This window comes from Balearica regulorum, chromosome 10 (assembly GCF_011004875.1).
Source record: "Balearica regulorum gibbericeps isolate bBalReg1 chromosome 10, bBalReg1.pri, whole genome shotgun sequence".
NCBI lineage: Eukaryota > Metazoa > Chordata > Aves > Gruiformes > Gruidae > Balearica > Balearica regulorum.
In genome coordinates, this window is record NC_046193.1 from 7011899 (window position 1) to 7037865 (window position 25967).

The following is a 25967-nucleotide window of genomic DNA, read 5'->3' on the forward strand; positions in this document are numbered from 1 at the left end:
CAAAGGCAGAAGTCTCCTCATACCTAACTAAAAATGGCAGCATGTAGGGGGTCAACCAGAAATCTTTCTCTGTCTTGCTCAAGTTTTTGATAGCTGCCTCCGATGGCACCAGGAGAGTGACATTGGTTCCTGCTGGGATGCTGAAGAGAGATTTCTGTTGTCCAAAGCACAAAAATGAACAAATAAGACATGCCAATGCCACATCTACACTGCAAACATAATCAACAGTCATCCCGCCTATATGCTCCAGCAGCACAACAGAGTCTCCTGCGCGTGGCAGGTAAATGCTGTTGGCAATCAATGAATGCCACAGATGGTTTAGCCAAAACAGTTGACACCTGTTTGCCAAGGAAAAACCTGATGCTTTAAGCCCTACTTTTGTACTTCAATTACTCTTCGAACCCATTCAATCATATCCATAAATTCTTTCTGAACGCTCAACATCGGTGTCCTGGTTCTGGCAAGGATAGAGTTAATTTCCCAAGGAGCCAGGACAGGTGAGCCAAGCTGGCCGGGGGCTATTCCATACCATGTGACATCATGCTCCCCATAAAAGGGGGCCAGGCGGGGAGGGGCGGGTTCGGCGTGTCGGCGTGGCTCCGGGACGGGTCGAGCGTCCGGTCGGTCGGTCGTCGGATCGGTAAAATCGTTCTCTGTTATCACCATTGTTACTATCTGTTATCAGCACTGTTGTTGATTGTTCTCCCTCTCCCTTGCTGTCCCAGTAAACTGCCCTTATCCCAACCCTCGAGGCTTTGCCGTTGTTTTTCCGTTCTCCTCCCCATCCCGCCGGGGGAGGGGTGAGCGAGCGGCTGGGGCTAAACCACGTCAGTCCTTTTTGGCGCCCAACGTGGGGCTCGAGGGGTTGTGATAACGGCAAGTCTGACCCAAGTGTGTTAAAACAAAGTTGTTAAAAGCATTTATGATGTTATTGAAACAGTCACTGGTTATAATGATGTTCTGTTTGCTCACATGGCTCTGTTTTGTAAACCCATGTTTACTCTATGCAATCCCTGCGGTGCTGTTTATCACCTCTGGAAGAGGGGTTCGTGTTCTCATGTTGTTATATTGTGTGATAATGACTTATGATAAGATATCATTGACAGTCATGGGTCTGAGCTGGTATGTGTATGTAGCATTTAGGTCAGGCCCGTACCTCGGTCAATATCTTTCAGAATTGATTAATAATTGGACCCAATCTATGGGGAAGACAGGGGGGGATACCTTCTCCCACTCTTTCACCTCCTCTTTTCCCTTTTGGTTGGTTACAACAATTTTTGAGTATTTTGAATACCCTTGGAATGTTCAGGCCATTATATTCCTATTGCTAGGTCTCCTGAATGCTTTCCCACTCCTGTTCAGGGTTAGCAAAAATCTTTTCAAGAGTACCACCCAGGGATCTTCCCCAAGGCTGAATGGTCAGGGCTGGCATGGCATGTGGGAGAGTATGGGTGGGTATCTAGAGACCTTTTCACCCCCAATGGTTTGGAGCTTCACTCCTGAACAATTGCAAGACCCTGATAAAATGGTAGAATATTTGAAAGGAAAATGCTGTGGGGATTCTAAGGAGACACAACTTACTGCGCTGTGCTGGGCCCTGGCCACAATCTATCAAACACTGCTGGATAGTAGACAGCACCATCCAGAGGGAGAGAGCGGACCCACAGGCACTGCAGCTGCCCAGGCCCCTGCGACAGGCACTGCAGCTACCCAAACCCCTGCGACAGGCACTGCAGCTACCCAAACCCCCGCAACAGGCACTGTAGTCGAGCCAAAAGATCAACCCACACCAGTATCAGTTGCCCCTATACACAAAAAGAAATACACAAGGAAATCAGTTCGCTTAGTGAAAGATGATGATGAACCAGGGCCATCACGAGAACAAGAAGAGGAGCCAGAACCAGAAGTGATTACTCGATCCCTGTCCCTGAGTGAGCTGCGAGATATGCGGAAAGATTTCAGCCGCCTTCCAGGGGAGCATATTATTACCTGGCTGCTCCGCTGCTGGGATAATGGGGCCAGTAGCCTGGAACTGGAGGGCAGGGAGGCCAAGCAGATAGGATCCTTGTCTAGGGAAGGGGGCATTGACAAAGCAATTGGGAAGAAGGCACAGGCCCTTAGCCTCTGGAGGCGCCTCCTGTCAAGTGTGAGGGAAAGGTATCCTTTCAGTGAAGATGTCGTATGTCGGCCAGGCAAGTGGACCACTATGGAGAGAGGTATTCAATATCTGAGGGAATTAGCTGTGCGGGAGATGGTTTATTATGATCCGGACAATGCACAGTTGCCCACAGACCCTGATGAAGTCCACTGTACCCGACCCATGTGGCGAAAATTTGTGCGAAGTGCACCATCTTCGTACGCCAACTCACTGGCAGTAATCGACTGGAAAAGTGAAGAGGCACCCACGGTGGACGAAGTGGCTGGCCGACTCCGGCAGTATGAAGAGAGCCTTTCCTCCTCCCTAGTCTCGGCTGTGGAGAAACTGTCTCAGGATGTCCGGCAACTCAAAGAGGATATATCTTACTCCCCACCTGTACAGACCCGCATTTCAGCTGTTAGGAGTAAGCGTTTTTCTGCTCCAGAGAGGGGATATAGAGCATACACACCACGAGGTATCCTGTGGTTTTTCCTGCGTGACCATGGAGAAGACATGAGGAAATGGGATGGGAAGCCCACCTCAACCCTGCGGGCACGCGTACATGAGCTACAAGGCAAGACAGCTGTAAGAAGGGACTCTTCCAGAAAGAATGCTGCTCCAGTTTCCACCGGGCAGCCCCCCAGACCAAGTGAAAGGCCAGATCGCACTTCTGATCCTCTTGAAGGGACCTCTAAGTCCTTTTTGCAAGACGTGAGTAGTGACTATGACGAGCAGGACTAGAGGGGCCCTGCCTCCAGCCAGGTGGAGGAAAGGGACAATAGGGTTTATTGGACTGTGTGGATCCGATGGCCTGGCACATCGAACCCACAAGAGTACAAGGCCCTAGTGGACACGGGTGCACAGTGTACCCTAATGCCATCGAACTATGAAGGGGTGGAACCAATATCTATTTCTGGTGTGACGGGGGGATCCCAACAGTTGACTCTGTTGGAGGCTGAAGTAAGTCTAACTGGGAATGAGTGGCAAAAGCACCCCATTGTGACTGGGCCAGAGGCTCCATGCATCCTGGGCATAGACTACCTCCGGAAAGGGTATTTCAAAGACCCAAAAGGTTACAGGTGGGCTTTTGGAATAGCTGCCTTAGAAGCGGAGGAAATTGAACCATTGTCTAGTTTGCCTGGTCTCTCGGAGGACCCTTCTGTTGTAGGGTTGCTGAAGGTTGAAGAGCAACAGGTGCCGATTGCTACTACAACTGTGCACCGGCGGCAATACCGCACCAACAGAGACTCCCTGGTTCCCATCCACAAGCTAATTCATCAACTGGAGGGTCAGGGAGTGATCAGCAGAACCCACTCACCCTTTAACAGTCCCATATGGCCAGTGCGGAAATCCAATGGCGAGTGGAGGCTGACGGTAGACTATCGTGGCCTGAATGAAGTCACACCGCCCATGAGTGCTGCTGTGCCGGATATGCTGGAACTTCAATATGAACTGGAGTCAAAGGCAGCCAAATGGTATGCCACAATTGATATAGCTAATGCATTTTTCTCGATCCCTTTGGCAGCAGAGTGCAGGCCGCAGTTTGCCTTCACTTGGAGGGGCGTCCAGTACACCTGGAATCGACTGCCCCAGGGGTGGAAACACAGCCCCACAATTTGCCATGGACTGATCCAGACTGCACTGGAAAAGGGTGAAGCCCCAGAGCACCTGCAATACATTGATGACATCATTGTATGGGGCAACTCAGCAGAGGAAGTTTCTGAGAAAGGGAAGAAAATAATCCAAATCCTGCTGCAGGCTGGCTTTGCCATAAAACGAAGTAAGGTGAAGGGGCCTGCGCAGGAAATCCAATTTTTAGGAATAAGGTGGCATGATGGGCGGCGTCAAATCCCAATGGATATTATCAACAAAATAGCAGCCATGTCCCCACCAACCAACAAAAAGGAGACACAGGCCTTCTTAGGTGTTGTGGGTTTCTGGCGAATGCACATTCCGAATTACAGTTTGATAGTAAGCCCTCTCTACCATGTAACCCGGAAGAAGAATGATTTTAAATGGGGCCCTGAGCAACGACAAGCTTTCGAACAGATTAAACAAGAAATAGTTCATGCTGTAGCTCTTGGGCCAGTCCGGGCAGGACCAGATGTAAAAAATGTGCTGTACACCGCAGCCGGGGAGAATGGCCCTACCTGGAGTCTCTGGCAGAAAGCACCAGGGGAGACTCGAGGTCGACCTCTGGGGTTTTGGAGCCGGGGATATAGAGGATCCGAGGCCCGCTACACTCCAACAGAAAAGGAGATATTGGCAGCCTACGAAGGGGTTCGAGCTGCTTCAGAGGTGATTGGCACTGAAGCACAGCTCCTCTTGGCACCCCGACTCCCAGTGCTGGGTTGGATGTTCAAAGAGAGGGCTCCTTCTACACATCATGCAACCGATGCTACGTGGAGTAAGTGGGTTGCGCTGATCACACAACGGGCTAGAATAGGAAGCCCCAATCGTCCAGGGATTCTGGAAGTGATCACAGACTGGCCAGAAGGGAAAGATTTCGGAATGTCGCCAGAGGAGGAGGTGTCACGTGCTGAAGAAGCCCCACCGTATAATAAACTACCAGAAGATGAGAAACCATATGCCCTCTTCACTGATGGGTCCTGTCGCATTGTGGGAAAGCATCGAAGGTGGAAGGCCGCTGTATGGAGTCCTACACGGCGAGTTGCAGAAGCTGCTGAAGGAGAAGGTGAATCGAGCCAGTTTGCAGAGGTGAAAGCCATCCAGCTGGCTTTAGATATTGCTGAAAGAGAAAAGTGGCCAACGCTGTACCTCTACACTGACTCATGGATGGTGGCCAATGCCCTGTGGGGGTGGTTACAGCAGTGGAAGCGGAGCAACTGGCAGCGTAGAGGCAAACCCATCTGGGCTGCCCCACTGTGGCAAGATATTGCTGCCCGGCTAGAGAAGCTGATTGTAAAGGTACGTCATGTAGATGCCCACGTACCCAAGAGTCGGGCCACTGAGGAACATCAGAACAACCAGCAGGTAGATCAGGCTGCCAAGATTGAAGTGGCTCAGGTGGATTTGGACTGGCAGCGTAAGGGTGAATTATTTCTAGCTCGGTGGGCCCATGACACTTCAGGTCATCAAGGAAGAGATGCGACATATAGATGGGCCCGTGATCGAGGGGTGGACTTGAGCATGGACGCCATCTCACAGGTCATCCATCAATGTGAAACATGCGCTGCAATCAAGCAAGCCAAGCGGGTAAAGCCTCTGTGGTATGGAGGCCGATGGCTGAAATATAAATATGGGGAAGCATGGCAAATCGACTACATCACGCTCCCACAAACCCGCCAAGGCAAGCGTTATGTCCTCACAATGGTGGAAGCAACCACTGGGTGGCTAGAAACATATCCTGTGCCCCGTGCCACTGCCCGGAACACTATTCTGGGTCTTGAAAAGCAAGTCCTGTGGCGACATGGCACCCCAGAGAGAATTGAGTCAGACAACGGGACTCATTTTCGGAACAACCTCATAGACACCTGGGCCAAAGAGCATGGTATTGAGTGGGTGTATCACATCCCCTATCATGCGCCAGCCTCTGGGAAAGTTGAAAGGTGTAATGGGCTGCTAAAAACCACCCTGAGGGCAATGGGTGGTGGGACTCTCAAACACTGGGATACGCATTTAGCAAAGGCCACCTGGTTAGTTAACACTAGGGGATCTGCCAATCGAGCTGGCCCTGCCCAGTCAAAATTCCCACGCCCAGTAGAAGGAGATAAAGTTCCTGTAGTGCACATGAAAAATATGTTGGGTAAAACAGTTTGGGTTATCCCTGCTTCAAGCAAAGGCAAGCCCATCTGCGGGATTGCTTTTGCTCAGGGACCAGGGTGCACTTGGTGGGTGATGAGAAAAGATGGGGAAGTCCGGTGTGTACCCCAAGGGGATTTGATTTTGGGTGAAAATAGCCAATAAATTAAATTGCATGATATTAATAGCGATATACTGTGTCAATGGTATGACCATAAGAATCACCCAAAACTAATGAAGGATGGACTTTGAAACTGAGCAAAGTGCCACGATGATGGAACTAGAACTGCCTTCAACTGGTGCCCAGAAACTTCATCGAAAAATCACATCTTTGGCATCCAGACTGTGAGCATGGACCATACCAGATACACCGGCTGTGAAGACTCCGGATGCAGCGTGCAACAATCCAGCTGCACGCACCATTGCTCCTGCTCTGAGAGACTGTAATGGCAGATGGAACCCAGAACCCTGGACTAAATGAACTCGACAGACATTTTAGAGCAATAGCCCATAGAGTAAGGCAATGAGTTCTGTAAAATAATCTGGGCATGACGTAGATGGTATGGAATAAGGGGTGGATAATGTCCTGGTTCTGGCAAGGATAGAGTTAATTTCCCAAGGAGCCAGGACAGGTGAGCCAAGCTGGCCGGGGGCTATTCCATACCATGTGACATCATGCTCCCCATAAAAGGGGGCCAGGCGGGGAGGGGCGGGTTCGGCGTGTCGGCGTGGCTCCGGGACGGGTCGAGCGTCCGGTCGGTCGGTCGTCGGATCGGTAAAATCGTTCTCTGTTATCACCATTGTTACTATCTGTTATCAGCACTGTTGTTGATTGTTCTCCCTCTCCCTTGCTGTCCCAGTAAACTGCCCTTATCCCAACCCTCGAGGCTTTGCCGTTGTTTTTCCGTTCTCCTCCCCATCCCGCCGGGGGAGGGGTGAGCGAGCGGCTGGGGCTAAACCACGTCAATCGGTTTTGGGGGAGGGACCATGATTACGCCTGGCAAGAGCAATGTACGCAGCAGGGCAGGTAAGCTAAAGTTCAATTACATGCTGTACATCATAGCATGCTTCCACAGACTTGCTGCAGTCTGCAGAGTGTCTCTGTTATTGCTGCACCAGAGACAGGGAAGCAGTAAAGAAAAGGAACAAACATACAGTCTAACTTCTCAAAGCATGCTTTTCTGAAAAATAGCTATTATAATGCTGCCCCTTTTTCTTTCCCTTCTGTGCTATTTTATGATGGACAGGAGTTACACATGATACAACCATGAAAATTAAGTGTAACACAGCCCCAGCTTCCTCCAGTGCTAGAAACAAGGCCCCCAAAACACACTCACAACCCTCATTCTATCACAAACTCCAGGCTTTTCTACATGTCTGCTTTGTAATGATTTCTCCTTTGCTGTTGTTTTGTTTTTCTCTAATGAAAAAGATAAATGGAGTTGCTCTTTCTCTAGCAGCAGTATTCATAGAGACTTTACTTCTACCCAACTTAACCATGCAGGCATCCCATGGTTGTTCTTACCTTAAGCCAGTCGTAGAAACCTGCAAAGTGGGAATTCCTGGCCAACTCCTTTCAAATAGAAACAAGAGAAGGGTTACCCCTGCTGAGCACTGGGGTTGCAGAGCTGGGAGACCCAGGGGTAGGGAAAGGAGACCTTTGCAATATCAAATCTGGCAATAGTGACTTAGACATTCCTCTCTCACCTTACAGCCATTACAGGCACTGTGTATCATGGGGAGGGATGGGCACTCCTAAAACCACACTCCAGCCATTCAGAAAAATATATTCCAAAATAAACAAACTCTTTTTAATTCATCTGCAATTGCTCATGTTTACCAGGGACAGGGATTGAATCCACAATGGCCTTTGATATTTCTAATGACAGAAAATGGGCCTATCAGCTCTGACCTGAAAAACTTTTCAAACAACAACAAAAAAAAGATGACTCATTGCACAGGACAGACAGGGGTGAAGCAGCTTAGAAATTATTGCCAATGGTTTCACAAACACGTTGGCCTTGGCATCAGTTCTATCTCTGTGTGGGCACACACATGTGCTGTGCTGTCAGGCTGGTGCTGGGAGAAGAGTCAACTAAGGTAACAGAAAAGGAAAGTAAGAGCAGAGCCATTTCACTTCACTGTCAAGAAAACCTCAGACATTTACTTTTTACTCACTTTTAGAATGTCCCCATAGCATGTTATGCCATCCCCCATGTGGCCTTGAGGGCAAGCGCAGGATCTCTCTCCTCCTCCAAGAGGTACACACGTAGCCTGAAAATACAAGGAAAGAAGAAATTAGAGAGCAAACACGGGTTATGCAGTGTTACACCTATCTATGAATTGAATTCTGGCCTCCCATGGCCTGGGCTAGAGGAGCACACAGAAGCACCTTCCTCCTGTTGCCTTTATGGTGGCACTGAATTTATACCTCATGCAGCAAAGCCTAGGTGATGGTTTTGGTTGTGTGAACTCACAAAAATCAGAGGATCTGCCTGGGTAAATCAGAGATTAAATCTTTATAACACCTCAGTGGTATGCCAATAAGATGACGTAACGTAAATGCTTGCAATTCTCCCTATGCCGTAGCTGAAAAACCTCTGTCAAGGAGCAGAGGAACCTCCACTGCCACGCCAGCCTTGGGACAGCACTTCAGCTACTCACCAAGTCATGGCAGCCACCGTTGTCCATTAGGCATGGGTTGATTGCATCACAGTTGTGGCCATCACCAGCATAACCCCTCTTGCAGACACACTCGCTCTGCAAGAAAGAGACATTTCAATTTTATAGACCTATCAGAGCATCCTCATTTGCTACCCAAAAAAAGGCCTAAGGCAGCAAAACCTACTCTTAATTAATTTTTCCCCAGTTTTCTTCCCAGTCCCTCAAGACCTAGAAATGTGGAGCTATTTCCTCAGCAAGGCATCATCCTCTATCACAGCACACATGCTGCCCGATTACTCAAGAGCACTGATCCCTTGCACTGCTTGGCTGTGGGAGGGTCACTTTAAGAGGATGGTTTCCATCTTTATTTCCAGCTTTTCAGGGAATGACACAGACTTAGTGAATGGGAGAAGAGGGGTTAATTTCAAAGCTTCCTGCTTTTAAGATAGTTAGGAGAGCACTGGCACATCTCGCCTGACTAAAATCGCTAAAGATTTGGCACCTTTTCTCAGCACATTGTTCAATGCTCCCCTGGCTCAGTGGGGAGAAGCACTTTGAGAAGCAGCACCCTGAGAAGCCACCTCTCCTGCGTGCCTTCCTCCTATCTCAAGATGCCCGACTGCCAGCCCAGCTCCCTCCATGGACTATCTGAACAGCTGCACATTCTTTTCTGTGTATTTTAGCATTGCCCAGAGACAATGCTGTGATCTGGCAACAAGGGAGTCACAGCAACTGATGCCTTATGCCGATCCATATTATGGAGCATAGTCTCTTTCCTTTGCTGCATAAAAGTTTCAGCGTAGAGCAGCAGCCTCAAACACATCAGTGCATCTCACATCACACAAGCACACTGTGTGGTTTTAGCTGCAGCCAGTGTTTCTGTCAGCAGACAAGCAGGCTTTGCTGCTGACCAGCCCAGTTTCTACTTCTGGCAATCTCAGAGCGGCTTAGGAAATGTTAAGTCCACCATCAGACTGAATAGCATTGATCATACCTGGCCAGGGCCGATATAAACGCAGTCGGCGTTGATGTGACAGTTCCCTCTGCTCTCCAGCATGCAGTTGTCTATAGCCACACAGGCCTTTCCGTCCCCAGTCCAGCCTGTGTTGCACTGGCAGGTGGCAGTGCCGGGGCCTGTACTGGTGCACAGGGCCTCCAGGAGAAGGGTGAGAAAAAGAATTACAGTCAGCAGAAGAAGGGAGGGAGTGTGGTGCAAATACAGCAACAGATCTCCTTCGATAGACTAAGGAAAGTTTCTGAATGATCAACTCTGATGCCAGCACTGGGGGGGTGGAAGAATCTTCTCTGGAAAAGTCCTAGACAACTTTACAATAAAGTAATTCTGGAAACATTTTGCATTTTCAGAGAGACAGCCACTTGTGTCTAGGGTGGCTCAGAACTCCCAGGGCATTCCTTACCATCCTGAAAAGCTCTTCCATTACAGAAGAAATATTCCCTGAAGAAGAGGAGCACAATCTCCTGCCTGGACATGTGGGATGGAATCAATGATGGAGGACAGATCCCTCTCAGGAACGACCAACTTTGTACCCAGTGCCATCCTATTTCCTTCTACATGGCACAATGTGTTCCTCTCACTAAGGGGTCTAAATTATGATGAGGTCAGACCATTTGGCAGTCATTTCTGTCGTAAAGTACCACAGTTCTTTACTAGGGATCACTATGTAGTGTTGACGGTTACAAGAAATATGAGCTGGAGCTTACAGCTAAGCTACAGCTTGAACACAGCAACAGAGAAACTAATACACATTAGAAGAGCTTGAGGGGAAAATCAGTACAAAACAAAACTTATCTGTGCAGTTAATCTCTGTGGCTGCCAAAATATCCGTGCAGACCAATCAAACCTTCTCTAGGGTGTCATAGTTTGGCACCAAATGATTGACATCCTTCTGACAACTGCGTCAAGGTATCTGTTACTCCATCCCATCTTACAGCCAGGAAAAGTCAGCACGCAAAAATCTGTAACAGTCCTAAGAGCCCTGGATCCCTGCTCTATTGATAGGAGCTGCTTCTCCACGCTTCGACAGTCTGACCCTACTTACATTCTGCGAACAGCCTCCTCGTTCTGGCTGACTGCACAGGTCGATGGGCTGGCAGGAAAACCCATCCCCTTCGTATCCATCCATGCAGATGCACCTTAAACGTATAAGCACAAAAGGGACACAGATAGAGCAGCCCCTTCTGAAAGCCAGCAGAGAGCAAAAAGGCAGTTTGAGCCTCTCAAGCGAGCAAGAACCTGACTTTGATTTCTAGCAGGTTGGCTGCATTGCTCAAACAATCCTGTGCAACAAGTACACAGATGTATATACACAATTAGGGGGTTGGCAGCCTCACAGCTGCTGTGTGCCTGTACAATGACAATGTGCCCACCTGAATGTCCATGCCAGAAAGACTGACCTTGCTGTGTCATTGAGGCTGCAGACAGCGTTCTGGTGGCAGTACTGGGACAGCCCAGTCGGGCCACAGTTCTTGGATGTCTTGTCACAGAATTTCCCGGTATAGCCTTCCTTACAGGACCAGGACTGACACACACCGCCACTGCCAGGCCTGTTGTCACAGACACCATGGATGCAGCCACAATCTGTCAAGTACATGGAGTAAGATCAGTAACTACCAAAGTGCAGAATCCACCACAGCGGATTAGTAGATTCCCAACTGTCCTTCACAACCTCTTGTGACACCAAATGATCATCCCATTTGTTCTTGACAGAGGGACATCTGCTGAGACACATGCATCAGAACTCAAAACCTGGCCAGGGAACAGATCCTGTGACTGCCTGGGTCCATGTTTTTTATGGGCTGTAAGGACAGGCTCAAATTTAGGCTATCAAGCTCAAGGTTCTTGTCAACTGTCCTTTCCTTCCTAGCAGGAGAGATCTAAATCAAAGTCCCACACCTACATTTGGCTGATGCTTCCAAGACCCCCATCACCAATGTCATACCAGCCATGTTTTCTCCACTGTTGTTTGAAGGGATACCCATGATGACATGTCCGTCACTTCTTTGTGACGCTGGTCTTGCCAGAAGGGAATCCAGGATACATGAACCTGCACTGTATCTTTGCGCCACATATTCCTCTAGTCTCTCCATCAGAATTACCAACCTTGGTCACAGTTCTCGCCATGCTTGTTGGGGTTTGAACAGATGTGGCAGGCTATTCCTTTGAAACCTTCAAAGCAGTGACAGTTGCCATTCCCTTCTATGCCATCGCTGCACTGGAAGGAAAAGAAAAAGAAAACCAAAGTGACTGAAACTCAAGGAATGTAGGCAAAGCTAATGTGTTAATATCTATCAAAGGCACTTTGACACTTGCAGTAAAACCCAGGACTTTGAAGAATGGTGGTAGTAATACAAACTTCCACACAGCCAGAGCTGTCCCCAACAGCCATGACATGATTCACATTAGAGCTCAAGACAGAAAACCCTCTGATGAATACATGCCATTCTCCCTGGATCTTCTGCTGCCACCACTGAAAGCTTAGCCCTGGAGCAAAAACTCTGAATTGTACAACTACACTCTCTAACCACCCTGTCTCAACTGCTCATTGCAACACAGCAGGATATTCAATACTTACATTTCCCCGGCCATAACACGGACTGGAAAATCCCCCTGGGCACGGCATGCAGTCTGGACCAAAGAATCCTTTGCAGCATCCAGGTTTCTGAAACAAAAGCAAAATCAGTAAAGTATGATGTGATAAACACAAATTGCCTGGAGTCCTCTCGCCCTCACAATTCTGAAATTCTGGTACTTCTCCCCGTCATGGACTGAAACGGACTGTCTCATTTGGCATCTGTGTTTCTAAGAGCTGCTGCACTTAAATAATTTTTCAACAATACCCCTCTTTCTGCTCCCAACCTATTCTTCTCAGAATAAATCACTATTTTTTGCTCTCTCTCTGATTTCAGTGAATAGGGTCCATGTTTTCTATGAGCTTTTATTTCTTTAATAGTGCTGGACCACTCACTCCTACTATATCCTATAGCAGACACTCACAAATCATTCTATCTAGTTGGCACTGTGAGAGCTCAGGAGCTGCAGACAAATGTGAGGTCCATAAACTCACTAAGAGCGACTTTCCCGAACCATCTGACAATGTTTCATAAACAGGATGCAATCACTTCACAGCTTACAGCGCTTTCCCTGTGCTCAGCTTCCTTTGGGAGAAATGCTGAAACCAGGGCACTCTCAGGGAAAACGTGCCACAGCTAACACTGCACCACTTGTTCCATGCTTCCTCCAGCTTGGCTGGTCGCAACTGGTGTGCTTTATTTTGTTTATTTATTGTACTCAGGTTTAACTGAACTGCTTTCTAACATTTGCAGCAGGCTGGGACCCTGTGTTCTCTCTGTTTGCCAAAGAAAAAGCAGATAGCCAGTTCATGTGATGGTTCTGGGGACAGCCCTTTGCACAGGACAACTTTCCTTTTGCTCTCATCCAGCCCTCTCTCAGCTCAAGGAGTCAGAGCTCTTCCTGATGAATGAGGAAGAGCAAAGCTGAGCTCCTTTCAAAGGGAATGTGGTCTTCCATCACACTCACCGTGACAGTTTGATTGCAGTACCTGGCGCACCCCTTCTTCAGGACATTCAGGCCTTGTGGATCATGAATGTAGACACATTCTTTTGGTAAGAGCGTTGGTTCCTGCACAAATAAAACAAGTCATCAGCACTGTAACCTTCCCCTCTGCTCTTTTTGCTGCAGAGAGCAACTATGCCTGTCTCTGAGCTGAGGAAGTTCATAGAGGAGCCAGGGTGAACAAGATACCCCTACGGCATGCTGATCATGAAAGAAGGCACATGGTGGCTTCCTCTTGCTCCCAGCAGTCCCCAAGTCTGAGCCAAGGTGCTGCCCTTTTGTTCTAATAATAGTGTCTATGATAAGGGAGAGAGTAGGGGGACAGGTAGGGAGAGAGGGGAAGGAAGGGAGGGAGAGGAGACAAGGGGGAGAAAAGGGCCGGGGGGGTAGAAATAGAGGATAAGAAAGAGGGAAGGAAAGAGAAGCGGGGGGAAGGCAGGAGGGAAAGAGAGTGGGGCAGAGGGTAAGAGAGAGAATGAGGGAGGGAGGGACAGAGGGAGGGAAGGAAAAAGAGGGAGGGAGGTGAGACTGACAGAGTGAGAGAGAGGGGAAAGGACTGCAAATAATTTTGGAACAATGCTCAGTGACCTGCCATGGAGTTAGACACAGGCAGAATTGGGCCCCAGATGATTCTGGCTTCACCTGCCTCAGTCAGAGAGGAAAACGAGTGACTAGCAATTTTGCAGAGCTCTACTTCAGACATTCATGCTGAGACTGCATCAGCAAGTTCTCCTGAAAATGAGATCTCTCAGAAGAAACCCAACAGTTAACAGTGGCAAACACCTTTCTGGCTTTCACAAACAACATCTTGGGCCTGGCCTTCACATGAAGATTTCCTGGAACTTGCTGTTCTGCTAAACTCAGTGTGGGATAACTCAAACACCAGCACACAGTCTCCTCCTTACTCCACCTTCAGCTAGTTCTGCTCATCTCTGAATCAACAGGGAGCACAGGCCAAGAACAAATTGTTTCTCGTCCTCCACAGTGCAGAAAGCTTGTTGTGATTCTCCGGCCATGATACAGGCAGTGGTAGTACTGGATGGTACTAGTGGGATCAGGCTTGGTTCTAGCAGTCTGGAGGAGCTGGCAGACTCAGCATGTAGAGCAGGAAAGCTCTGCCTGAGGCACAGCAGAAGCGCTAAATCTGCAAGTCGACAATTGCATTTAGCCCAGACTGTCTCACAGCTCTCTCCATTGATTCAGCAAACAGACTTCAGAATAAGAAATAGCACAAAACAGTTAGTGGGTGACAGTCTGGGATCACAGAACACAGATATGTGGGGAGTACGTATCCTCTAACAAGCCTCTCTACTGGTTGCCTTTCCTGCTCTCTACTTATTTGAAAGTGGCTTGCGTTAGAAACTACCAGTGTATCTATATGTCATCGTGCAAAGAACAAACTACCAAACCAACCACAAATATTTACCATTTCTCTGCTGCCCGGTGGGCAAATGCTGTTGTTGAGGGCCTCACAATCCACACAAGAGCCCTGTTAAGAAAACAAAAGGGGAAAACTTAATCTTCTCAAAGGAACCAATTTCCCATGCCAAGAATGCTACAGAGCTACTGCTCCCAGTATATATCCAAAACATCATGACATGTATCAGAAACATACCTAGGAGGGAGTTTCTATACTCCAAAAGGGGGTAAGTTTACTACTTAAATAAAATGACTCCTTTGTCCCGAGGAGATGCTTGCACCTGACTGCAAGATGGGGTCTGTCTCCACCCTGTGAGTCTATCAGCCACCAAACATGCAGGTCTGCTGGAAAACACTTTGGGCATCCATGCAGCAGGCCTCACTAAATCAGCAAGTTATGTGGACCCTCTGGCCACTTGGGATTAACTGTGTCTCTCCAAATCAGGTACTTCTTGCCTACTCAGAGCCTCATCTTCTTCCTTCAGTAACCTACCAATGATCAAACTGGAGACCAAGCACCTAAAATAAGGTATACAAAACTATTCAGGTGAGAATATCACACAGCATTTGTAACTCCTGCTACTGAATGACTGCTTTCCGTCCAGACTACAGAACACCAATGCTGACAACGATGAGAACAAAGCATTGTCAGCTGAGTTAGCAATTATTATGTGAAGAAGATTGTATAAGGCCTTATGAAAAGGCAAATGTACTTCTGAATCAAAGGTAGGACGGGTGCAAGGAAAGAACAACCACCTGCAAGGAACATTTGCTGATTGCCAGCAAAGCAGTGCCAAGTGCCAGCAGAAGAAATACTGACAGTGCTGATACTGCCTAAGTTCACATCAGAGGACCCCTCAGAGAGAATACATTTCCCAAATACAATTTACACAGCCTGCTTTTGTCCCTCCAGGCGAGTGTGGGGTCTACAACAACCACTAGTGTGAGAATGGGAGAAGCTGACTTACCAGCACAATTTTATGTTGCTCTTCATTGCATCTGTGAGGCAAAATGGGAATTATTGAGGGAGGGATGAAGATGCCATCCAAGGTATGAATAATACCATTTGACGCCACAATGTCTCGCATGTTTAAGGGAATCCCTGATTCATCCATCAGAATTCTTCCCTGAGGCAGAAACACAAATAATTTATCTGTGTTTTAGCCCATTAAACTCTATCAACTACATAAAGCAAATGCAGGAAGCAGACGGTACACAACATCAAGTGCAACTGCACAAATCATCAAGCCTTGTAGTGGAGTCACAGGTTGGATAAGAAGCAAACTAAGTCAATGACCTCATTTAAGTCTAGTTTTTTAAGCAGAGGAGGAGGCAGAGATGGGCTGAAACCGCATTGTTCAGAACCACATCCAGACTTTCTCCTAGCACAGGAGGGTTTGACCAAAAGGGTTTTGATTCATACTTACATCTTCACTGATGTTGATGGTAAGTATCTGGTTAGCCATAGTAACAATGTGTGGCATGATCATCAGTTTCTCTACAGTCACCTGAAATAGCACAAGGGGACAGTACCATGAAAAAGCAGCATCATTTCAGTACAGCTTACAGAATCCTTCCATGATTCTAGCCACTTAAAAAACTTCCTAAAGGAGACTGGACCAACATTTACATTTCATGAAATACCTTAAACACAAGCAATCGGTCAGAGGGAAATCCAGGACTTTGTGTGAATTGTTTGCAATAGCACAAACACAGTGGTGCCGGCGGCGGCAGCCTCGGGTTTCATTCCTTGTGTAAGAGTCCAGCACAGCTGAAATAAGTCTCACTAACAGTCTCTTTTACTAATACAGCTGCAAATAGGGTCAGACTAATAAGGGGATTTTCCAGAACATATTCAATAAACAATGAAAGCTCAGCCAGAAGCATAATACAGAACATATTTTGACTTAATAAATAAGCTTATTTCTAAAGGCAGAAAAAATGTAAATCTCAGCTACGGTACTGAGAAAGTTAATGGTCTGAGAAGTGAGAAGTTCTGAGAACCAACACAGTTGTTACTTTGGTGTCCAATGTGTTATTAAAAAGTAGCTCAGCTTATTACCATGTTATCACTCTTCAATTGCAAGCAAAAATATGTTTTGCTGTTTTGACAAAGTGTTGCTCATTTTCTCTATTGGAATTAGGAAAATGACAAGGACTGATATTTGCTTCTCAGTAAAGAATGGGAATAATATTGATATTATTAATGAAGGACATGACATTGTACCATAATGCTTGAGTATTCACTTCCCCCAGAGGTTTTGTGTCTAACTTTAAACATTTCTCTGGTTTATTGTAGAAGGGAAAATGTCTTGTTGATGCACTGTATTGACTTTATTCACCCTGCCATTATAGTACACAGCAATGTTGGTGCAAGAATTGGCAGTACCAGGTCAGATCCCAGGCTCACTCGCACCACTTCTCCATCTCTAACTTTAGCCACAAGTGGAGCCCAGGGAGAGAGGAAAAGGAGCAGGGAGTTTGGACCAGTTCTTCACTTGGCTATAACTTTTGTGTTGCTGCTATTAGTGTTTCAGGGAAACTGTAGGCTGGAGAGTTCATAATTAAGGTACACTCCTAATTAACAGTTTAGCAAATTAAAGTGACAACAAGAGAGCATTTTCCTGAATCACATCTCTACTACTCCTAGGGAAGTCCAAGAAGTTGCAGTTGAAGTCATCGACACTTCAACCTCAATGCCAAACACCACCGTTGATAACATGCTGGGCGAAGGACCCCAATTATCTAGAATTAGAGCTGCCTTACCGCTGCTGAAGCATAGATATGATGTTTCACAAGTTCCTGAAGCTTATTTTTGCCCTAAGGAAAGAAGAGAACATAAAAATGAGATACCCCTTCAATGCTCAGAAGTAAGAGGAGGCAACTACATTTTTTTTAACCAATGACTGACAATGCCAATGTACTATAGCAGTGAATTCACTTGGTGAATAAGTTCCTTCATCTTCCCCTACCCAAAGCTGGGGTGAGGAAAGAAAGGCAAATATCAGATTTAAACAATCTGGCTAACCATATTTCTCATTGCAGGTTCCACCAGCATTCACTTCTCTCCCAAAGCATTACGGAAACAGAGACACTGCCTTCTCCAGGAAGACCAACTTTCAGCAATGATCAGATACATTGCACAAGCCTTTCCAGCACACCCTACTGCAACACAGTTAGCTCAGGATGTCTTAAAGTACTGTGAGCTCTAACCTCTGTGAAAAGATAAATGAGCCTTCCATCTCTCAACTTATCCACACCATCATTGCTGGGTACAAATACAGTAAAGGGACCTGGTCCATCCAGTATTGCAGGCAGGCCACAGTTCTGCAAAAACAATAAAAGATTTCATCGTAGATCTAACATGAGTTAGTGAGGGGGGGTCTATCAGGAAAGGAGAGGAAACTGAGCAATCCAATAGAGGCAGAGCTATTGAAAAGCAAACGTATACAAGAAGCAAGTGGACACCAAGAATAGGTATGTAAAATAGCAGAGGCATAAATGCCACAAAAACATAGCTTGGACAATGAAGCCACTGATGTGAATGCAGCTGATAAGAACAAGGAAGTACTGGGCTAATACTCCCTGCGTGCTTTAAACACACAAGTACATATACAGAGACTAAAATGGTATCTTTTTTGCCTGAAGAGAAGAAAAATAATCAAGTCTATAATCACAATTGCAATTAATGAATTTTGTAAGCAACTACCAACCACAGAGCAGAAAAAAGGCAGGCCAAGACTGTTGTGAGCAATGCTAGGGCAGATCCAGATGACTCTGATGGAAGTAAAAGGAAAATCAGTCTGCCCCTAGTGAAAATACTAACTAAATGAATCCTGGGCAGTAGCCTCAAGGGTTTTTAACCTGAGGACTGCTTTTATTTACAGATTTACACCCCAAAACCAGGTAGCTACAATCTAGCTTGGCATGGGCAGTCATGAAACTTTCACTCTTTGTCCTGCCAGTGGTCAAGAACCAAATATGCTTTGGAGAACATACTGTCCATGGGAGAGGGGAAGGGGAGGTGGGGAAGCAGATGGGAAAGAGGCATGTATGCTTGCTGCTTGTGCCAGATCCCCTATAGATGTGACAACTCTGATCTTTCCCATTACATTTGCTTACACAAAATACACAAGAAATTACACAGAAAAAAGCATCCAGAAAGAAATCCAAACCACTGAGATGTATTTAAATGTTATTCAAAAATCCCACAAAAATAGCAGCAGGCTTGGCAACAGCAGCAATGCCACACTTTCCTGGGGCAGACACAAACATGCTTACCTCCAGTATAGTTTCAAATCTACTGAAGATCTCCATTGAAGCAAGGATCTCACCAATGGTTTTCTGCAAGAAGATACAAAAAGGCAAAAACTGGCTGGGGCTGAAGCGAGGTCTGAGCACATACTGGAATGCCCTTGGCCAGTTTATGTTCGTGGTTTGCATGTAAAGATCTACATCTTTAGATTTGAGGATAAGGAGTCCATTATCCTCAAATGAAAAGTGCTTAGCAGAAATTGAACCCGAAACCCCTGACCAGTGTCTTAAATTCAGAACATGACTTCAAAATGCTAAAGTCCTATGATTACTTGTCCTCATTTTGCATATTGTTAACGCAAATACAACTTTTTGATTATAATTTCAAAATGCAGTACAGACCTATCAAAGAAAATCTTCATTTGATTTTTATGTGAATAAAATATTTCAGTATTTATCCTCTAAGATATGTAAGATACAACTGAAAAAGAGCCCATCTACTATGAAGGGAATGATTTACTCATGAAAGTAGAACATTCTACTCATCAAAGCACTGTAAAAGCATCATTGTGAGGTCTCTATCTGGCTTATGCAGTGCTATTAGCTACTTTTAATGGCATGCTGATATAATAGTGCCTAACAGACCTTATCAGGCACCAAAATCAAAATAAGTAAGTAGCCTTTTCACATTAAAAAAGCCTCACTGATTTGGAAGTTTAATGATGAAAATAGATATTTTTTTAAAGTGGTTATTCTGCTGTCCCATAAACAGAAGAAATACGAATGTCTGTGTACCTGTGGGTTTCTGAGGTTGTCAGGGCCGGTTTTTTTCCTTAGGGCACTAACGATATGCATGACGCCATTGGCTGCTGGTAGGTTCGATTGCAAAACATTGTACAGTTCCCCCGGCAGGTCTTGATATCGAAACGATTTCATGTATGCCTGGATAATAATAGGAGGTTATTTACTTGTGATATATCTGTGGTATCATGATAGATCTATAAATCATTGCTCCCTTCAGTGCTCTCTGCCTATGGGTCAGCAAGGTGAAGGCACAACCAGAGTTATGCTGGAAAAAGTAAATTTAAGGGGTGTTGAAGCAGCAGCTTTGACTGCAATTTTTATTGGCTCGTAATGCCAACAAGGAGTTTTCATAACAAAGTCAAACCAGTCAGGATCACTGAATTATCAGGCACATGTATGGTGTTTCCCTATTGTATACAACCATACACGGAAGCTGGGCATATGGAGGTCTTCCAAAGGTGACCTACAAACTAAGCATCAAGGTATTGGTGCTGCAGCCATAATCCAAGTTCAGGCAAGCACAACTTCCCTGTGCTTTTCATTTCACCACGTGCATTTCTTGAACTGCTCCTCCCTGCCCTGAACTTCAGTTCACATCACTGAGGATTCTGGCTGAAACAAAGAAAGGGGAGGGCAGACTTCCCTGATCAAAAGACTCATGAGTAAAGAAACAGGAAAGAAATTTAAAAGCAGCATTGACAAGCTCAGTTCAGATTCCCTGGCTCCAAATATGGCTTTGTCCTTTTGATGCATGCAGGGTGCATGTATTACGACCTAGACCTAAAGGCCAAGGCTGGATCCTCAGAGAGGAAACATACGGCTCTCCCTTGGCCAGCTGTGAGCATGCGTGCAGGAAAAGTGCAGGATGGAGAGAGAACAGTGAATGCTGGAAAATATGAGTCAACTGAAAAAGGGAAAAGAGAAAAAAAGCCTTCCATATCAGAAAATAATGATGAAAAACTCTTTGCTAGGACGACTAAGAAAAATAAAATAGAAAGAGAGGAAAAGGGAAATTGCAAGAGAAGATATTCAGCATGTGGCTGTGTCCAAGCACACAGTCTCCAAGGAGAAGTATTCTGTCTGAAGAGAGACTTTGCTACTTCTTCCAGGTCAGCCACATGCATATTGTAGCTGCTAATGGTGTAGGTAAAGGTCTCTTCTCCAGAATACATATACAGAGCAAGGAAAGACCATTCACAAGCTTAGGAGTCAGATTCTGGCTAATTGGTTGTCTACAAGACAGGAAAAGCGGTTGCTTAGGGTGTCTGGTCTTAAATCACCTTGCTTTGGACTCCACAAAGGAGTTTGCTGTTCTGATCGCAGACAGGCTAATTAGAGAAAAAGGTTTTCTGGTTAAGAAAGTGCACCGAGGAAACTACAGTCAAGCTTCAGTCTGTCCTACATGAAAGCAGGAGTCCAGGACTTCAGTTCAGCAGATCCTTTACCTGGGTACTGAATGTTAGTTTATGTCCTGACAAAGTCCACAGCGTCTTGGCTTTTACCATGTCTTCTCCCAAATGCAGACCAGGAACAATGTGCATTCGGCACAAATGCTCAGCAGTGGTATCCTTTGGGGAATAAAGACCGCATAAAGAAGATAAATGACATGTTCTTTCAAAAACCTCATTTACTGAAAGAGCCATAACATTACCTTTCTCCCAGCTAACACACACAGAGAAATTCTTAGCATACAAGATTGATCTTCCCTCTTTGTTTTAGTTCACTGGAGTAGCACTGTGGCAAATCTTTTGCTTCTGTTTGTGTACACATTCAAACACAGGGAGACTGATTAAACTGCAAGTGACTTTAGAGGAATCCCCTAAATAGGAACCTATTGGACTGGGACAATTTAAAAACTATCCTTGCACGCTCCATATTATAAAACTTTCTGAAGCTCCCCATACACAATCTTTGTTTATGTTGGACCATGTAGGTGGTCTAAGCTGCTGAATTTACATTTAGTTTCTTCCTTTCTTTTCTGGGCTTTCCATCACTGGTGTTTTTTTGGACAACCCTCTGTCAATACTGATTTAGGTGGAACTGACCCTTGTGGGAACAGGTAGACTAGGTAACTCAGGGGTCTTTCCTGATGTATCTTCTATGAATCCAGAGGTTACCATGATGACCTAGGCACAGGGCCTGACTTGTTTTAGTGGAAACTGCTGCCCAACAAGGTAGTAGGAGCCAGCTAATGTCCCTGGCATTTGTAGGTTAGGAGTTGCTCCCAGACTCTATGGGAGTTACTGCTGCTGCATAGGTAGCCTTCCTATCAAGCAAAGGAATGATATTTCTAAACCAGAGGGAAATGTAATGTTCAAATGGGGTTGGTCCAAGTTATTTTTAAGACGTTTACCTTCTCATATCTGAGCACTAGCTGTAAGCTAGCTGCCACCTGAAACGCAACAGGCATCTTGCCTAGCACGCAATTAAAATCCCTACTGCATGAGCTGCATTTGTAGCTCATGTACTGATTTTTAGCTCTGTCCTGGGGAAATGGTTTATATACCTTCTCATCCTAATGATGGATAGCTTGGTTGTGGTCTTAATTGTGCAAAAACTACTGCAAATGAATACAATTTAATTAAAAAATAAATAAAATAATAATATGACCTGCAGGACCTACTTGCTGAAGCCTAGAATTCTTAAACTCTTCTCCTGGCTCCCATAGTCATTTTCTCCAGCCCTGTCATCCTTGCTGTCCCCATTAATAAAATGAACTCTTCTCAAGAAGTTGACATTATACCCACACCTAGGGCCATAGGCCCAAAATCCAATATTTTCATGCAAATCTCAGTCTCTTTTGAAAACCTGACCCTCAGGTACTGAAAAGCCACCTACAGTTTTGAGAATAGTCACACACAGGAGGTCCAAGCTTTAAATGAAGAATGGCCAGAAAAACTTAACACTTCCTGACATTAAAAACAAACTCTGTCAATATTGAAGAGAGAGATAGAGGTTTTAAAAATAATGTGAGGGATGTAACATCCTCTATGAGACTGCAATATAACCAGACAATGAACAGTCTTCCCAAGAGATTGTTTCTATAAATACTGCCTTCCAAAGTTCCTTTCTCATGTGTCAATCAGTTTTTACAGGCTGCAGAACTCAGGCAGGAAAGAATCCTAAGACAGGAAAAATTTGCTAAAACCAAGAAAACTTACGTTAAATTCCATTCTATCATGAATCGGAAGAAGGGATGGTACAAAGACTGTGAAAGGCCCGTATTTAGACAGCAACACTGAGCAACCAGAAGCTGTAAAAAGAGTGGCAACATGAAGTAGTTACTTGGCATATGGATTAACTCCAGCAATAATTATTCCTCTTGTTAACAGCACAATTCAATCTACACATTTTTGGCCTGATGTAAATAACTAGTGCTTGTTTACAGGGAACCAGAAGGAGTTTGGTATTGCTATCACAGCCCAGCTTGGTTGCTATTAGTTTTAAGCACTTGCCGACAAGATTTCTGAAGGATTGCTGGTGACTTTGGCCCACTTTGCATCCCTGCTGAAATTTGCAGAATATTCATAATAATTCCATTCCCACATGTTTACTACCTTATTCTTGCACCAAATGTCCTCTGTCTTCCCCTCAAAACAATTAATTTTTGGGTGTCATCAGGATTTATTGAGACTAAATACTTCCTGAGAAGCTGCTATGAACCCACAGTTGTCAGTCTTCACTCAATCATCAATGGCCCATCAACAAAGTCCACATCAACAAAGGTCATTAGGCATTAAGTCCCACTGCACAGGAGTGAGGAGTGCAGAGTTGCCCATAGCACAAATCATTATGGAAAACATATGCAAAAAAATAGTTTTGGCAACACTGATATGTAGCAGGGAGGGGTATTCATAAAAGCTAAGCTGCATTTTGATCCCTATCTCTATGCTCCTGTCAAGTTAGTGGAGATAGAGAAGACTGTGCAGAGGATGAGTTGGAGAAGGTATCTAACTTAAGTATGCTTTGACATGAGCTAAAGGGTTCTCATTCTTTCTTTGATTAGTGAGGCAAAAATTAACGTTTGTGGATATCACTTCCCACACTTGCAGTACACGGGTTCTAAAACAGTCTTCTACACTTTGCAAAGCAATTCCTCACTCAGAAAGTACCATGGGGCATAGAACAAAGCCTTTTCATCTCTATAATAGCCACTCACATGTATGTGTTGGCAAGGAGGCTGTTTAAGGGATTAGTAGATGTTCTACTAAGTAAAGGACCCATGGCACACCAGCCTCAAGCATCACCGCTAGAAAACTCAGCAACAGCTGAAAGATTTCTGAGCCTTCAACATAGATACTGCAGGTAGAGGCACACCAGTGGTTTGATACAAACGGATCTGAATCACACCCCCAAGGCACGTTTTCCTTCTTCTGCAGATATGGTACGTCCTTTACCAGGACTGTAAAATACCTAATATTCATCCATAGTGCTCTCTGCAACAGTCTCCTCAATTCACAATCCAGAACTGGTAAGAGGAGTTCAAAGATGTGATGTGTTTAATTTTGCAGCCCATGGTCATACTCTGTGAAACATGTTTATTATGCTGAAAGGCTTTCAGCCTTTTCTGACACACTCTTGTCCCCATGTTTGCTTCATTCCCCAAACAAACTCGAAAGACATTTACCAAACATTTTCCTGGCGACGTTTAATTTCCTAGCAAACCTTCCTCGTGAATTATGCTGATTTATTTCACTCAAGAGATCTTTATAGCAACTTCTCCCATCTCCAATCTCCCCTTCTTTACACACACAGCTAAGAGACAAGAACGAAACATAACAAACCATTATAAAACAGTTCACAATGCATTCAACAAATGAGAGTAGAACAGCATGTCACTATTTACACTTGAAAGACAAATCCCAGCTTTCAGGTGTAGGTAAGAGCTTAGTAACTTCTGCCTAAACTAAGTGACAGGAAAAAAAGATGCGCATTTCTGGAGTGCAAGAAAATTTGGACCTACCCAAAGAGAATGAAGATGCTTTCTCAGATACAATCAACGTAAGGATGGTCTGCTCTAACGTTCAGGTACAGATAGCCACAATATATTTATCAGCACCTTTCTAACTAGATATTCAGTCAGTATCAGTCATTACAGCATCTGAAAATTTGAGGCAATCCACAAAAAACACAGGTTAAGTGAAATATCTAGCAAACAGCTCCTATGTGATGCCTCAGCTTCAGTGAGAAGTGCCAGCTCCAGCACATCTGTTAGCTACGGTTCATCTTAGACTTAATGAGGGCCCCAGACAGGCTAATGACTTTTCCAGAAAAGCTTATCTACATGTGAAAATCTCTGTCCTGATTCACACGGATTTATAGTCATTACTCAGAGACTACTTAAGATCATTGGCTGATAACCATGTTTTTTCCCGTTTGGGTTTTGTCCAAGTATCGGCTCTGCTCTTTCTGTTTCAGGGTTGCAAAGACATGCGACACGGGAGGAATTTGACATTACTCCAGCCTCAGAGGGCTGAGTGCCAGCTGCTGGGGAACAGATATACTAAGTAAGGCAGGGCCTGTGCTGAACACCATGTCCTACACTTTTCTAGCACATCTTCAGAAAGGGAAGCCACTGTGTTTCAGTTCTGGCCTGGAGCACACAATGAGCAGGTGGATGCTAACAGTTTTAGCAGCTCTGGAGAAGGAAGGGTCAAGGAGACTGCTCTTTCCCTCTTCAGTCTTTCAGAGAAGCTCCACCTTTGCTTGGTAACACAAAATCCTCAGTGAAGCTTTCTCCGGTGTTTGGGAGGCCATTACACAAAAATGGTCCTAGATCTGGCAATATTTCCCATCTAATTGGTATCAACTTCTAGATGTTTTGCTCCAGAGGACTAAATGAGGGCTGGCATTTCTTCCATCAACTTCCTCCTTCCCTGTCATTTGCAACTCTAACTCATTTCTTGCTTACAGGCCTGAGCGGGAGGAGAGCCAAAGACTTAGCCCTCTGTCTTGGTTTCAGCTTAGAGTTAATTCTCTTTTTAGTAGCTGCTATAGTGCTGTTTTGTATTTAGGATAAGAACATTGATATCACACTGATGTTTTTAGTTGTTTCTGGGTAGTTGTAGTGTCTACACCAAGTCAAGGTATTTTCAGCTTCTCACACCCTGCAGGTGCACAAGAAGCTGGGAGAGCACAGCCAGGACAGCTGACCCAGACTGGCCAAAGGGATATTCCCTCCCATAACACATAACATCATGCTCTGGATAGAACTGGAGAAGCTAGCTGGGAGGTGAGATGGCTGCTCAGAAACAGACTAGGCATCAGGGTTGGGTTTTTTTTCCTTCTGCATGTGGCGAGCAATTGCATTTGTACCTCACTTTATATTATATT

At 45.4% G+C, this 25967-nt stretch overlaps 1 protein-coding gene across 2 annotated transcripts in view; it reads right to left on the reverse strand.

Moving 5' to 3' along the window:
* STAB1 (stabilin 1) overlaps positions 1 to 25967 on the reverse strand; it is a 64919-nt gene that overhangs the window by 24459 nt on the left and 14493 nt on the right. For both annotated transcript variants that reach the window (XM_075761898.1, XM_075761897.1), the window contains exons 11-30: positions 24262 to 24389; positions 22796 to 22887; positions 21080 to 21202; positions 19626 to 19772; positions 18858 to 18920; positions 17790 to 17903; positions 17343 to 17396; positions 16004 to 16084; positions 15545 to 15703; positions 14584 to 14646; positions 13122 to 13223; positions 12157 to 12243; positions 11685 to 11796; positions 10979 to 11162; positions 10624 to 10717; positions 9558 to 9716; positions 8564 to 8659; positions 8078 to 8173; positions 7425 to 7472; positions 24 to 154 (exon numbers count right to left, since the gene is read on the reverse strand). In XM_075761898.1, coding sequence (XP_075618013.1) covers positions 24 to 154; positions 7425 to 7472; positions 8078 to 8173; positions 8564 to 8659; positions 9558 to 9716; positions 10624 to 10717; positions 10979 to 11162; positions 11685 to 11796; positions 12157 to 12243; positions 13122 to 13223; positions 14584 to 14646; positions 15545 to 15703; positions 16004 to 16084; positions 17343 to 17396; positions 17790 to 17903; positions 18858 to 18920; positions 19626 to 19772; positions 21080 to 21202; positions 22796 to 22887; positions 24262 to 24389 — 2133 coding nt within the window. The remainder of the gene's footprint in view (positions 1 to 23; positions 155 to 7424; positions 7473 to 8077; positions 8174 to 8563; positions 8660 to 9557; positions 9717 to 10623; positions 10718 to 10978; positions 11163 to 11684; positions 11797 to 12156; positions 12244 to 13121; positions 13224 to 14583; positions 14647 to 15544; positions 15704 to 16003; positions 16085 to 17342; positions 17397 to 17789; positions 17904 to 18857; positions 18921 to 19625; positions 19773 to 21079; positions 21203 to 22795; positions 22888 to 24261; positions 24390 to 25967) is intronic.